We start from the raw sequence: 13,061 nt of genomic DNA on the forward strand, positions 1-13,061 counted from the left end.
TAAAGACCTTAAGAACTTAAATGTGAGGAAATTTGACTGGAGTCTAGCCTGTCTGAGTCCTGAGTTCACTGAAGAGATGGACCAGTTTCCACATAGCTCAGATCAAAAGGACAAATAGATACAAGAACCGTGTTCATAAAAATGTTACCTAAAAATGATGAAAAAGTCCCCTGTAGTTAAATACGAAGAATCATCTGTAACCGAATATAGTTCAAACCACAAACCATTTTTTTTACTTATACAATTAACAGGTGCTAAAAACTACAGGACCCAGCTGTTTTTTTTGTAAATTATTTATCCCCTTTCAAAAATAAATATATATTTGAGATTTTTTTTTTTTTTTTTTTTTTTTTTTTTTTTAAGATTTACACTACAAACGAAGGAGGAAACCAAAAATAGTCACAAACATCATAAGTTTTGGTCTTTTCAGGAGATTTGTTGACAAGAAAATGTATAACATCACCGGTCTTACTTTTGAAATTTCCAGGATTATCTGTTTAAAAAAAAAACAACAACACATCAGCGCAGTCGAGTTCATGTACTAGATAGTTTGATGTCATCATTTATCAGATATCCATTTCGACTTGAAACTAAAACGCACCTTGAAGTGAGACTCATCGACCGTTTCCCCCCCCAAAAAAAGTGTTATTTTGACTCATTTTTTATTGTGAACGTCGACACGGTTACAACACACGACTTGGAAAACCAACAGCAGGAGGAGAGCACCTTTCTTTTTTTTCCTCTTTCACTCCGCGGACACCGAAGGACACTTCGACTTGTTAGCTACGAACAAAACCAAACAAAACAAAAGTAAGGCCACTCCACTTCAAAGCGTGTTGAGAAGACATCGGCTTTTCTTGGACTTTCTGAGAGGACCTTCGGGGGTCTATAAAGAGTAGAAACTAAAGCGTCTACAGATCTCGCACATCACGGGTGATGTAGGTATGAAGTTGCTAATAGTGGGATGGGGACCTTGGAGGAAAAAAAAACAAAAAAATACTTCCTATGAATTTTCTGCATTTCTCCTACATTAATACTAACATAATAAACACTGACTTACAAATTTAAAAGCTCCACAAATATGCATTTTTTTTTTTCCTTCAGCTTCCACGCCAGCCTCGCCAAACACACCCCAAATGTACCATCATGTACTCTGAAGTTGTTTTTATTTTTTTGCTTTTTTTTTTTTAATGTGGCACGATTTCCCATCACTGATCTTTCAAATGAAAATTCGTAAATCTCAATGGTCCCTTGGTCAAGTTTTTGACTGGTGATTTAACACCGTCCGATGGCCTGTTACAGAGAGCTACAGCTAGATGGCGCTGAGACGCTGCATTTGCAAAGAAAGCCCTCCTCCTCCTTCTCCTCCTCCTCCTCCTCCTCCCTCAAAACAAATCCATCCGGTCATCTCCTCTCCACCTCCCTGTTTTATTCAAGGATCTCTCTTCGTCACCTCTACACCTTCCAACCCTCCCCATCACTCATCCTAAGTCCTCCTCGTCTCTCTGCCTCCATCCATCTCTCTCTCTCTCTCCTTACCTAACAACCCCCCCCACCCACCACCACCACCGCCTCCACACCTCCGTTCCGTCCTCTACTGAGCGGCCACCGCCTGGGTTTCGCCTCCGGAGGTCGCGAGCTGCATCAGGCTGCCCGAAGCCGGCCGGTTCACTCCGGTGGCCCAGTTGAAGAACATCCTGCGGAGAAAAAAACCACCACAACAACAACAACAACAAACAAAGAAATGCAAGCGGTGTTAGGGGGTTTTACTGAAGCACTCAAAGCTCTAACATGTTTATTACTTTAAACATGTGTCTATAAAAACATTTATTTAACAGTACAGTCAATTTAAAGAATCTCGCTAAAACTGAGTTTTGTTTTTAAAAGAGGTGTCGAATCAACTTTAAGGCCGTTCAGGAGGCTGAAGCTTGTCGTGTTATACAGAGAGACCGTTATTGATATAAATAGGTTGTACAAAATAATAGAAACACCCTTCCGTATGGCACAACAGGCTGCAGTTCGACAACACCGCAAACAGCAGCCGTCTGAACGAGCACACAGTTGAATCGGCACCTCTTCTCAAACATTTATTATTTACTTAATGTTTATTTGTTTGGGGACAAGTATGTAGCACAAACCAATGCCACACACCACACAGCGTTTATAGACCGAGTTAATGTGCAACGCCTGTCCCGAGATACGCTTTTGAAAATACATTAAACTCAACAAGCTCACAAACACGAGAGACGGCGGCAGATCACAAACTTAACAATAAGCACGTACGTTCAAAATTCAACAAGAAGATACAGACGGAACAATAGGAGACAAATTAAAACAGAAACGCAGCATAAAGCAAGCGCAGCAGATCATTAATGTTTGATACACGACTGATCCCTCTTTAATATTAGAACATTAGGGCTTGCGAGGACTGTTGAATTAGACTGCACTGAATTAATAGAGGGGTTTGGGTCGGGGTCAGACTTGAACTCCCCCCAAAGAAGGAAAAAAACCAGAATCAAAGTCAGAGTGAGGTTAAAAGGTTAAAATATATTTTTTTAAGCCCCAAATTAACTTTAGTCATCTCTAAAGTGGATGCTACCATTTCCACACAGACGTAGGGGTGTTAGAATCTTAGAAGGGTCTCTAACAACAAGATCATGTGTAAGATGATCGATATAAACTCACCAAAAATTACCCCCCCAAAAAATTACACTGCATTCCTTGCGGAGGAGCCGAGAGACCCCACGGAAGCAAAAACGACATTTCAAGCGTTTGGGGGTCTGCGGTCAATCCAATACACGAGAAGAGGTGACAACGGTGTAATAAAATCAAATGTTATGACAGTTATCCAAGTAATGCTAACATTATCTGCAGTCAAATAACGTCTGTAATATTATTGATCGGGACATAAGCAGGGTGTTTAGTTTGTATTATGGGATGCTTCCGTGTGTTGTTTATCTGGCATTACAAGGCAGGGCTTTTCAGGTCGGCTCAACAACCCGACATAACGATTATTTCACGTAGTGACGAATCAATTATGAAGAGAAATGAGTTTTGAAACGAGGAAAAAAAAAATAAAAAGCCGATATTTCTCACCAACTACAGAAATTTTAGTTTTTCCTCGTAGTCAGTAAAACACATTAAAGAGAAACCGCAACAACGACTCATACTGGAAATATGCTCGAGCGATAGTTTCTAGGTTTTATGAATGAACGTCGGCTGGAAAAGGTTAAGAAGAGAACAACACAAAAAGGGACGACGACAAACGCACCGCCGCCTCCCGTCATTTCCGGTCACCCAGATTGTTTCTATTTCGGTCCTCAGACCCTCGCCTGGTTCCCCGGGGATTATCAAAGTGGATCAAATCCCATCTAATCTGTACAGGTCTACACGGAGCTGAACACGAATCAACGCAAACAGCTGTCGAAACGCACACGCAGCATGTATTCAGCTTTGAGTTGAAATAAACGGTTTCTGATGTCCCGTTTAAGAAATGTTTAGCTGCCTGGAAGAAATGACATCTTATTTTAAACTAGAAAGTATTTTTGTTGTTGTTGTCGTCATAAAAAAATAAAAATAAATACATAAATAAATCCAGTGCATTCATATTTTTCCCCAAAAATCTTCATTCTTTAAGTTTTAGATTTAATGAAAAGATAGATAAACCCAAAAATTCCCATCCTTTCCTTTTCAAATTAAACTTGCAGGAATTTAATTTAGATTTAAAACGCATTGTAATAAACGGCTTTACAAGTAGTTCAACATGTCAAAACCAAGACGCTGGGATGTTTTGCATCAAGTAGATTTAGATATCTGTTTATAAAAGTAATTATTTCATAGCGCAAAGTTTGATTGAATCTCTGCTGTAATGTATGAAGGCCGCAAAATATAATGTTACTGACACAATAGACAAATTGATGCACGCATAAAACAAACACCAAAGCTATTAGTCATATGGCAGTCCTCCTAAATACAAATATTCATAAAAAAAAAAAAAGAGAAGTATGATGGCCAACATCAACTCTGAATACAGAATGTAACCATTTTGATAAACATATAATCTAATATACTAAACTATTACGTAATCATTTGGGTTTACAGAACTCTCTGCGGCCTTCAAATAAGACAGAGGATGACACCACGAATCGGGTGTTAACTTCAGCACTCACTCTGCGATGTACTCCAGCGGCGTCCAGGAACTGAAATCTGCGTCAGGCATGAACTTCCTGTTCATCGGCGTATCCAAGGTAACGCTGCCAAATGAAGCCAGATGACAATCAGGGGGAGTATAGCTGCATCTGAGCGGCAGACAGGAAGCAGAGCTGGCTGACGGCAGCATCTCTCCACGCACACGGACACGGACACGCACACGCACACGCACTACACAACAGGTTTTGAGTGGATTTGTCATCTTTGATGATTTTTCAGTTTTACATCATGTTCGCAGCAGTTCTTCACAGCGGGGTTTTGTTGTCACTATCTGTACGAGCACGCTAAAAAAAAATCTAACATCCCGTAATATGCTTTTACAACAACAATATAATATCCTGACCCATGAGCTGAATGTAAGGGGGGGGGGGCGGGTTTGGGGGGGGGATGCTTCATGAGGTCAAAGGCTTTTGTTCAGACTGCAGGCAAATTGGATTCGTTTTCTCAAATCAGATCTTTAGGACAGGCTGTCTGCACTGTTACAGACAAGTGATTTTCTCTGTCCAGACATCACCAGCCTTATCGGCATGGGTTGCCGTGGTAACGGCGTATGCGTTGCAGCGCTGGCGACGCGGCGTTTTCGTCTATGGCGACGAAGCCTCCACTCTCTAACTCCCGCTCCGATAGCGGCGTCAAAGATTCTGTTCACTCGGCCCGCCTGAAAATAACGTCGTCGATATCTACGCCATCGTACTGTTTAGTATGCCGGAGTGACATTTAGCATGTCTCAACACATAGTATGTTGAATAGAGTAGAAGTACCAGGATGTGACTGATTGGGTCAAAGTTCAAGGCACATTTTTTTTTATTTTTTTTTTTTATAAGCAAATAGCATGTCCCAAATTTATATATATATATATATATATATATATAAAAAAAAAATCAGATTGGAATCACATTTCAAAGCCTCCTCTGAATGTGGTTTGGGATCTAATTTGCCAAAAAGAAAATCACATTTTATGTGTATTTTTTTGTTGGTCCGACTTTCACATTTTGTTTATCTTGATACAATCTTGATGAGACAACAAAAAAAAAAGAGAAAGATTTGTGCTGACGGTCTGAACAAAGCCAAAGACACAGACGCATGTTGGTGTTTGAAACAACTGGACGTTAGGCTATTCCAGTTTGGCCTGTTCATTTGATCCACTTATCAACAATGTAAACAGCTGACGCTGCAGCAGAGGGTGAGACACACGGAGGCAGTTGAGCTGCTACGAATCCGTTGGTACTTCGGTGTCCGACTGTTGGAAACTCCTGTTCAAACATTGACCTGACTTTTTCTTTTTTTTTTGCAGGAATACACTCCGTATTGTGATTGTCCACAAACGTTTGTATGTGATGGTGCAGGCAGCGCAGGAGGAGGGGGGAGGGGGCGGGTGGTGAGGTGAGGTGAGGGGGGGGCGCAGCAGAAATGCAAAGTCATGGAGCTAATGCTAAACAGATGTGACAGCATGCTGGAGAGGCAGACTCGGTCCGGGCCTCATACACGTTGCAGGCAAACGCAGCCAAAGAGGGCGCAGGAGCAGGATACACCTTCCCCCTCCCCCTCCTCCAACCACCCTCCCCTCCCCCCGAAAGCACAAAACCTGGCTTCTCACAATGACAGTGCAGAAAGTGGATTTATAGCCGACGGAGGAGCGAGACTGATGATAAAGGCGAGCGTTTATCCATCCGGCACAGCAGAGAGTGTCAGGCGCAGCTAATTCTACGGCACAATAGCTTCTATCTTCGGGCCTTTCAGCGGCATGCGGGCATCGCCGGTGTCGGTAGAGCGGAAGATTTCCACGGGACAAGTAAATAAACACGTATTTTCCAATGGAGAGGACAGCAACGCGGCCGTAACGGAAATACACTGGAACCCATCTAACGGCGTCGAGGGCGATTAAAACACGCTCGCAAACAAATTGAAATGGCGAGACTTGCAATAAATAAGTCAAATTCGAGCGAGCAAAAACGCTTTCACGCGTTACGTTTTGGTCACATGATCAGACCCCGTGACTTTTTTTTTGGGGGGGGGGGAACCGAGGGAGGCATCAGCCCTCTGATGACGGGGAAACTTTTAACGTAATCACACCAACACGACCTCCTTTAACCCCGTTGTTGTTGTCTTGACCATAATTACAGTAAGTGGGTTTTTTTGGACCTTGGAGCTGTTCATCGTCATGGCAACACCCACTCGGAGCCGCAAGGCTCAGCTGCAAGTTTAACATTTTATGATTTAATTGACGGACAGAGTTTGCAAAACATGGAATAAGTGGTACAAAAAACTGTGGGCCCATATTTTTTACTGCAGGTCGACGTCAGCGGTTATAACTGCTGTGAATCCAAACTGAACTGCAACCGAAGGCCCTTTTTTTCCGCTGCCGGCTCGATTCCACTCGCTTTAGGTACCGGGTACATTTCTGAATTATCTTTTTTTCCGCCTAGATTGTACCGCCTAAATCGATTAAGTGAAACTACAATGACGTCATCTTCAACGCCAAAAAAAAAAAAAAAAAAAAAAAAAAAATAGTGTCAAGTTTAGTTTGTAACAGCAGCGGAAAAGGGGCCTCAGAAGACAGCAAAAAAAAAAAAAACCAAAAAAAACCTCTGAAGAGTCAAACTACGAGCCTACAAGGAGTCAATATTTGATGCTCGAGAGACTTTTTGGTTGATTATTCCTTTAAGGCCTCCCTACTGTGATCGGCCTACTTACCACATTACTGTTCGTGTTTGCGACGCTTTATATATCGTCACTTACGGCAGTATGGCGACAGCGGCAGCTCCCGACGGCATCCCGGCGTTTTTGCCCGCGAGGCTCTGACACAGCTGGTGGACGGCAGCTTTGGCCATGCCGTAGCCCACCATGCCTGCAGATTACAGATGGGAATTGGAGGGGGGGGGGGGAATTCAGTTTGCAAAAAAAAAAAAAAACAGCAACACAGACCACATCAAATGCATCACACACACACACACACACACACACACACACACACACACACGGTGCCCGCGGAGGACGGCATTGATTCAGTAGAGAGGTCAAGTGGACAAGAAATCTGTGAGTTTATTAAAAGCTGGAATAGTAGCGGTGTAAAATGCGGTCTGACTCTTCACGCGTATGTTTGGCGCCGTATGAAGACTCAAGATGGGCGAGATGCAAAAAGTCTCTCTTATTTCTCTTATTTTCATGCTGAATTTGGACATAAACTCAGTCGGAGGGATGTTTTGAGTCTTCGGCATCTGGAAACGGTAAGTAGCTCTCCCACAAAACATCTAAAAAGGCTTTCCAAAGAACGCCAAGCATCTGTTAACCCCCCCCCCCCCCCCACCACCACCACCACCACCCCTAAAACATCTTATGGCATGCTTACAAAGCCCTGACCAATAAGAACAAGGGGTGGTGACACGACTTTTCTTTCAAGCTTTTGTTCTTTTTTTTTTCCCCCCCTTGAGAGCAAAAAACATTAAGAGCAACTCAAAAGGAAACACGAGTTAGAGGTACCAGCATTCATGAACTGATTTGCTGTATAAGGATCAGTGTTTGACAACGTGTGTGTGTGTGTGTGTGTGTGTGTGTGTGTGTGTGTTAAGGTTCTTTTAGGAGTCCAATATGTCAACGTAAAGACAGCAAGTTCAGCCTCGGGACTCTACTGAGACACACTTCGACTCAATACTTAGGGATGATTGAGCACTTTTTTTGTTGTTTACATATATGTATAAAGGGAAGTATGGCATTTGCAACACAGCGTTACTCTGTCTTATCTCATTCCGTTCTGTTTAAGACCCTCCACCAGGCTGCACTGGCCTTCTGCACGGAATTTGATGGGCAAAAAGTTGCTTGAATATTGAATAAGAGTTACATATCTTGGAGGATAATCATTTGAAAAACTCTCAGGGCGAAGCAGAGAGATCTCCTCTGCCCTTGCTCCTTCTGGGGTTTAACTTCCATTTTAAATCCTAAATCTGGGGTCAAATTATCCCCCCCAAAAAAAGGGCATTGATATGATTTTCTAACTCTTAATCGGTTGTCTTAACACTTCACTCAAGTGTTTTTTTTTTGTTTTGTTTTTTTAACCAAGTACCACCATACAACTGTCGGACAGAAGCCATCAGCGCGTTTATCGCGAGCATTAAAACAAAAATGCTCCGTTTATTTCCGGTAAGCGCGTAAACGGCAGCGTGCGCTTTAAAAATTCAAGCACGACGCAAAGTAAGAAGTCCTGACAGGTAAAAGTTGACGGCATGATTCGCTGCGACCTCGATGGTGCGAATAAACACTTTTATCTCGTAAAGGATTTCCCAAATATGCCGACAAGAAGAGGAATCACTCAGCTGACTTAACAAGCTGAGATGATGGCGATTTCTTGCACTTCTGCATCCTTCCTAGATTTCCCATATGAAGCTATTTATGATGTATTATTTTTTTTTTAAATTGTATTATTGATGTTGTTGATGTTTTTTGTGCAAAGCAAATTCCCCATTTGGGAAAAAAAACAAAAAACAAAACCTGCTCCTCCGACATCATCAAAAGCAGTGTGTTTAACCGCACTGAGCTTTTAGTCATTTTATCAAATTATCTCCCATTTTCACCGCTTTGCTAACTGATGCAAAACCCCTCGTTTTGGTCGGTTATCTCACACGCGCACCTGCTGGCGCTTTTCCAGCTTTCGGACAGATTTATTCATAAAACCTTCATTAACAGCAACAGAGTCAATACAATTAGTCATCCTAATCTCCTCTGCAGAGACGATCGGGATTTGTCTGATGCTCATTAACTTTAAAGTCACTTTGTTTGATCAGAGCGCTCAAAAAAAAAAAAAAAAAAGGGGAAAAAAAAAGGGATGAGTGTCGAGTACCTCTCAGCGCTGTGAGTTATATTTCTTAACATTTGACTCTTGATTAAAGAATAGATTTTTTTTTGGGGGGGGGAGAAACTAGTACGTCACCATTAAGAGCTTCTTTTTTTTTTCCTTCTCACATTTACAAACATAGACTGACGAGAACAATGGACGTCAGGTGCTTCAGTGGAGTTCACACACCCTGTCCGGGCGGATAATGTGTGGACTGCTGAGTCGTTCTCTTGCATAAGCCAGCGACCGATGAGCCGCTGGTCTCGGAGCAGACTGCTGAGCCAGGGCTTTGTGTTGCCGTGGAGTTGGAGCACAGCCCATCACGCGGCTGGCACATCACATGGCCTCGCACCAAAGCCTCTCTGGATGCCACGCGAGGCTGATGAGTTGCGGACTGGTGTCACATGATAACAAGGCCGCAACCGACGTATTAGACGATTACAACAATGAAACTGATTTTTCTTGTTTTTAATGAGTTATCTGGAAATTGTCCAAAGCGAAGTCTTCCGGTGTCTATTTTTTTTAAGCGAGAACACGAAGATATTAAATATGCGCAAAAAAAACGAAGAACATTTTTGAAAATTGGCGCCTGCGAGAAGCTGGAGACAAAACTTTCGGCGTCTAATAATAGTTCGAATAACGCGACGCACGAGCAGAGCCGGTAATCAGGTCGTTACGTTACAAATAACCGCGCGCCTCACCTCCGGTGCCCGACTGCGCCGCTTTGGCTCCGGCCAACGTCAACAGTCCGCCAGACTTCAGGTGCAGAGCGGCGAGGTGGCTGGAGATGGTGGAGGTCCAAACGCTCTGCTTCCACATCAGATCTGTGTTTTTGTACAAGTCTGGCGGAGATGAAGAGGGGAAAACGTGTTACCGTTTCATGGTAGACTCCTTTTATAGATGCAACATTTCTGCCCTTTTCATATTTGGGGGAAATATGCTCGTTTATTTTCTGGCAGAAAAGAAAAAGACTCAAAACAATTGGGAACAGGAAGCCTGGCACGTTCCAAAAAAAAGTGACAAAATCCACACAGCAGCACCTCTAAAACTCAAAAATTAACATTTTAGTTTGAGTTGTACAAAAAAAAAGATAAAAACTGCCACTTTACAGGGGTCATGTGCCAGACTTTTTCTTGGCTGGGACCCAAAAACTTCTTTCAGACAACTGTTCAGTGCAAAGTGCTCCGGCACATCACTCCCCATGTAAAACAGCAAATTGTTGTTTTTACACTTTGTGTTAATCCGAGCCAAACTGGCTGTTTCCAGTCTTAATTCTTACTATTCAGGTTTGCGAGTGGTACAATGTTTTCTCATTTGACTTTCCAACAGAAAACAAATGGCTCATGAAAGGACGGGATTTATTAGCCGCACGTCGATTCTAGTGTTTACTAACCAGAGAACTGCTGGTTTCCTTTTACTTTCTTGTAGTTTTTCATGCAAACTGTGACAAAAAATGCAATAAACTAACAAGCAGAATAACAACTTTCCAATTCACTGGACCAAAAGAATCAGATTTGAAACTTGTATTTTAAATGCAGCTCTTTTTTTTTTTCAACCTTTGAAGTGAAGCATGATTGGCTGTCGAGAAAAATAACAGCTGATGATTAACATTAAAGCAAATACAAAATAAAAGGTTGAACTCTGACCTTTGGAACTGCAGTTTCCTCCCGCCCATCCTCCCGCCACACACAAGATGGCGTCCACTTTCTGTTCCCCTAGCAACAGGGCCACATCTGCCGTCACCTGCGAAGAACGACAGATAACTGCTGACGCCTTTTCATTAAGCACACGAGCTGACAAGACATTTAAATGTCAACCACGTTTCAGCTCGCACACGCCACCTGGAAAACGTTAGTTCAGGGTCGACAAATAAAGAAGGTGATCTTTGGAGAAAACATTCACGGCCGTTGCTGTTGTAAATATAGCGCTTTATTTTTCAAAACACATGTGATTTATTCTATAAAATCGCAAAAACAGGAAATAAATGTTGTGAAAACCACCTGTACATACAGAAAGACTGCAACAGATTTTAATCAAAGAGATGTAAAATGGCTAAATAAAGACATATACGACTTAAAAATACCGTAAAATGGATATAAATTAGGAATAGTGAATGTTATTTAAACTGCCCTTTGTCACAAACTGGCCTGTTTTGTAGTTTGTGCATCTTAAAACTTGGAGCTGTAAAATCTACCAATTTATTTCATAGACTTAAAAAAACAAAAACACACATATATTATGTAAATATTTTATCAACTTAAAAAGCAGCACAATTTTTGTTTTTGTTTTTATTAAAACCATTAAAGCTGTCATAAATCAGCTTCAGTGTAAATTAACCCGATTGTTCACCTTCTTGCCAGGTGTTCCCTGAACGCAGCATGAAAGCCCACGCGTTTGCCAGATAAACAACAACTAAACGGTGCAAAAAAAAATAAAAAAATAAAATACATAACGCCCAAAAAAACAACAACAACAACAAAAAAACGACGTCACTGAAACTTTTGACTTGGTTTGACAGCCGTCGGATAGAAAACGCGTTGCACCTTGCAAAGCTCTCTCCTCACCTGTCCCGCCTGCTCGGTGAAAGACTCGCTCAACTTCACGAGCACGTTTTCGTTCGCCTCGTCGTTTGGAGCCATGTCGATGCTCGCGACCCACTGTTACACACACACACACACACACACACACACACACACACACACACACACACACACACACACACAGTTTATCTTACAGAGGAAAACGGGGTTAACATCTCAGCATTAGTCGCCGCCGCCACTCACCCATCCTTTGGACTTGAAATGCTGGACACACTTGGAGCCCAGGGCGCCTCTTCCGCCGTACACGATCACCCGGTCGGAGGCCATGAACGCAGCGCTCCGCTTCTCAAAGTCGGTAGCAGTGAGTGACCGAGCTGCGCGTAAAGTACGCGGACACCCGGAGGAGGAGGAAGAGGAGGAGGAGGGTCGAGGAAGAGGAGGAGGGTCGAGAAGGCAAAAAAAAAAAAGAAGTGGGGGCGTCGCCGCGCTCGCGCAACAAGTTGGTGGTGGTGCCGGTGCCAATGCTGCGTTCAAAGACTTGTCGGGGGGGGCGCGCCGAAAAAAAAAAAAAGCTCGCCAGTGAAAGGCGTGATCCCGACCGGGCACGTTTGTATGACGTCACCCCTGCGACGTTTGTTTTTTTGTTTTTTTTGTTTTTTTGTTGGTCCGTCCCGCCGCTTGAAATCTAATCTGCTGGAGGTAATTAAAATTGGGGTTAAGATTTAGAGTATAAATCACATGCAGTGTTTTAAAAAAAAAAAAAAAAAAAAAAAAAAAAAAAAATTTCCACATTGATTTTTGGAATGATTTAAATCAGTGTGGAAACAATTTATTATCGTTTTACCTTTATAATAATAAAAAAATAAAAAATAAAAAAAGGAACAGTCTAACAGGAATACATAATATCAGAAAGAAAAAAAAAAAAACACCTTAAGGATTTACAGCTGCACTTCTTCCAACCATTTCGTTTCCACCCAGCGAGCACTAGGTGCTGCTGATGACACAGCAGTGGAGCTTACATCTCCCCCCCCCCCCCCTCCCCTCCCTCCCCATTATATCGCCGCGGCGCTATCTGTGCTGTGCCAAAAGCAGCAGCATGCCGACGAGACATCCCCGGCTCTCATGAATAATACAAACAAGATGGCCTTGGCTCCCCTGTCACTGCAGTGAAGCCCCCCGATCTGTCACACTCACCTGGATATGACACACACTTCTGCTGCGGAGAATAAATGCTTGGTTTGTCTGGTCTGACACACACACACACACACATATATATACACATACACTTTTTCCAGTGTTGTAAACAAAAGTATTATGGCATCCCTTCCTGCCCGCCTGCCTATCTCACCTGGGCGTGACATACGCGCGCGTATTACGCACACGCACACACGCACACACACACACACACACACACACACACTTCCTTCAGCGTGTGGGATGAGGAGGAGCTGTTTGGCCGACCGAGCTCGCTTCTGCTACAGATT

The 13,061-nt window shown here is 42.8% G+C and overlaps 1 protein-coding gene across 1 annotated transcript; it reads right to left on the reverse strand.

The window, feature by feature from the left end:
* Positions 1-645: 645 nt before the first annotated feature.
* qdpra (quinoid dihydropteridine reductase a) lies at positions 646-12,142 on the reverse strand. The gene is made up of 8 exons (XM_069170963.1): positions 11,821-12,142; positions 11,602-11,694; positions 10,684-10,780; positions 9,739-9,879; positions 6,949-7,057; positions 4,170-4,253; positions 1,581-1,697; positions 646-783 (listed from the first exon to the last, which is right to left on the reverse strand). Exons 1-7 carry the CDS (start codon positions 11,902-11,904, stop codon positions 1,595-1,597), a joined length of 711 nt encoding a protein of 236 aa, XP_069027064.1. The 5' UTR covers positions 11,905-12,142; the 3' UTR covers positions 646-783; positions 1,581-1,594.
* Positions 12,143-13,061: the final 919 nt, after the last annotated feature.

The sequence above is a fragment of the Embiotoca jacksoni genome, unplaced genomic scaffold (genome assembly GCF_022577435.1).
Source record: "Embiotoca jacksoni isolate LCO1_2020_lvr unplaced genomic scaffold, fEmbJac1.0.p SCAF_5, whole genome shotgun sequence".
In the NCBI taxonomy this organism is placed as follows: domain Eukaryota; kingdom Metazoa; phylum Chordata; class Actinopteri; family Embiotocidae; genus Embiotoca; species Embiotoca jacksoni.

Excerpts from the sequence above, each read along its gene's own strand:
- qdpra (XM_069170963.1), bottom strand. The coding sequence starts at position 11,904 with ATGGCCTCCGACCGGGTGATCGTGTACGGCGGAAGAGGCGCCCTGGGC. Across the intron at positions 9,880-10,683 it reads AGGAAACTGCAGTTCCAAAG|ACTTGTACAAAAACACAGAT; the intron begins GTCAGAGTTCAA and ends CATCTCCGCCAG. Across the intron at positions 7,058-9,738 it reads GGCGCAGTCGGGCACCGGAG|GCATGGTGGGCTACGGCATG; the intron begins GTGAGGCGCGCG and ends TGTAATCTGCAG.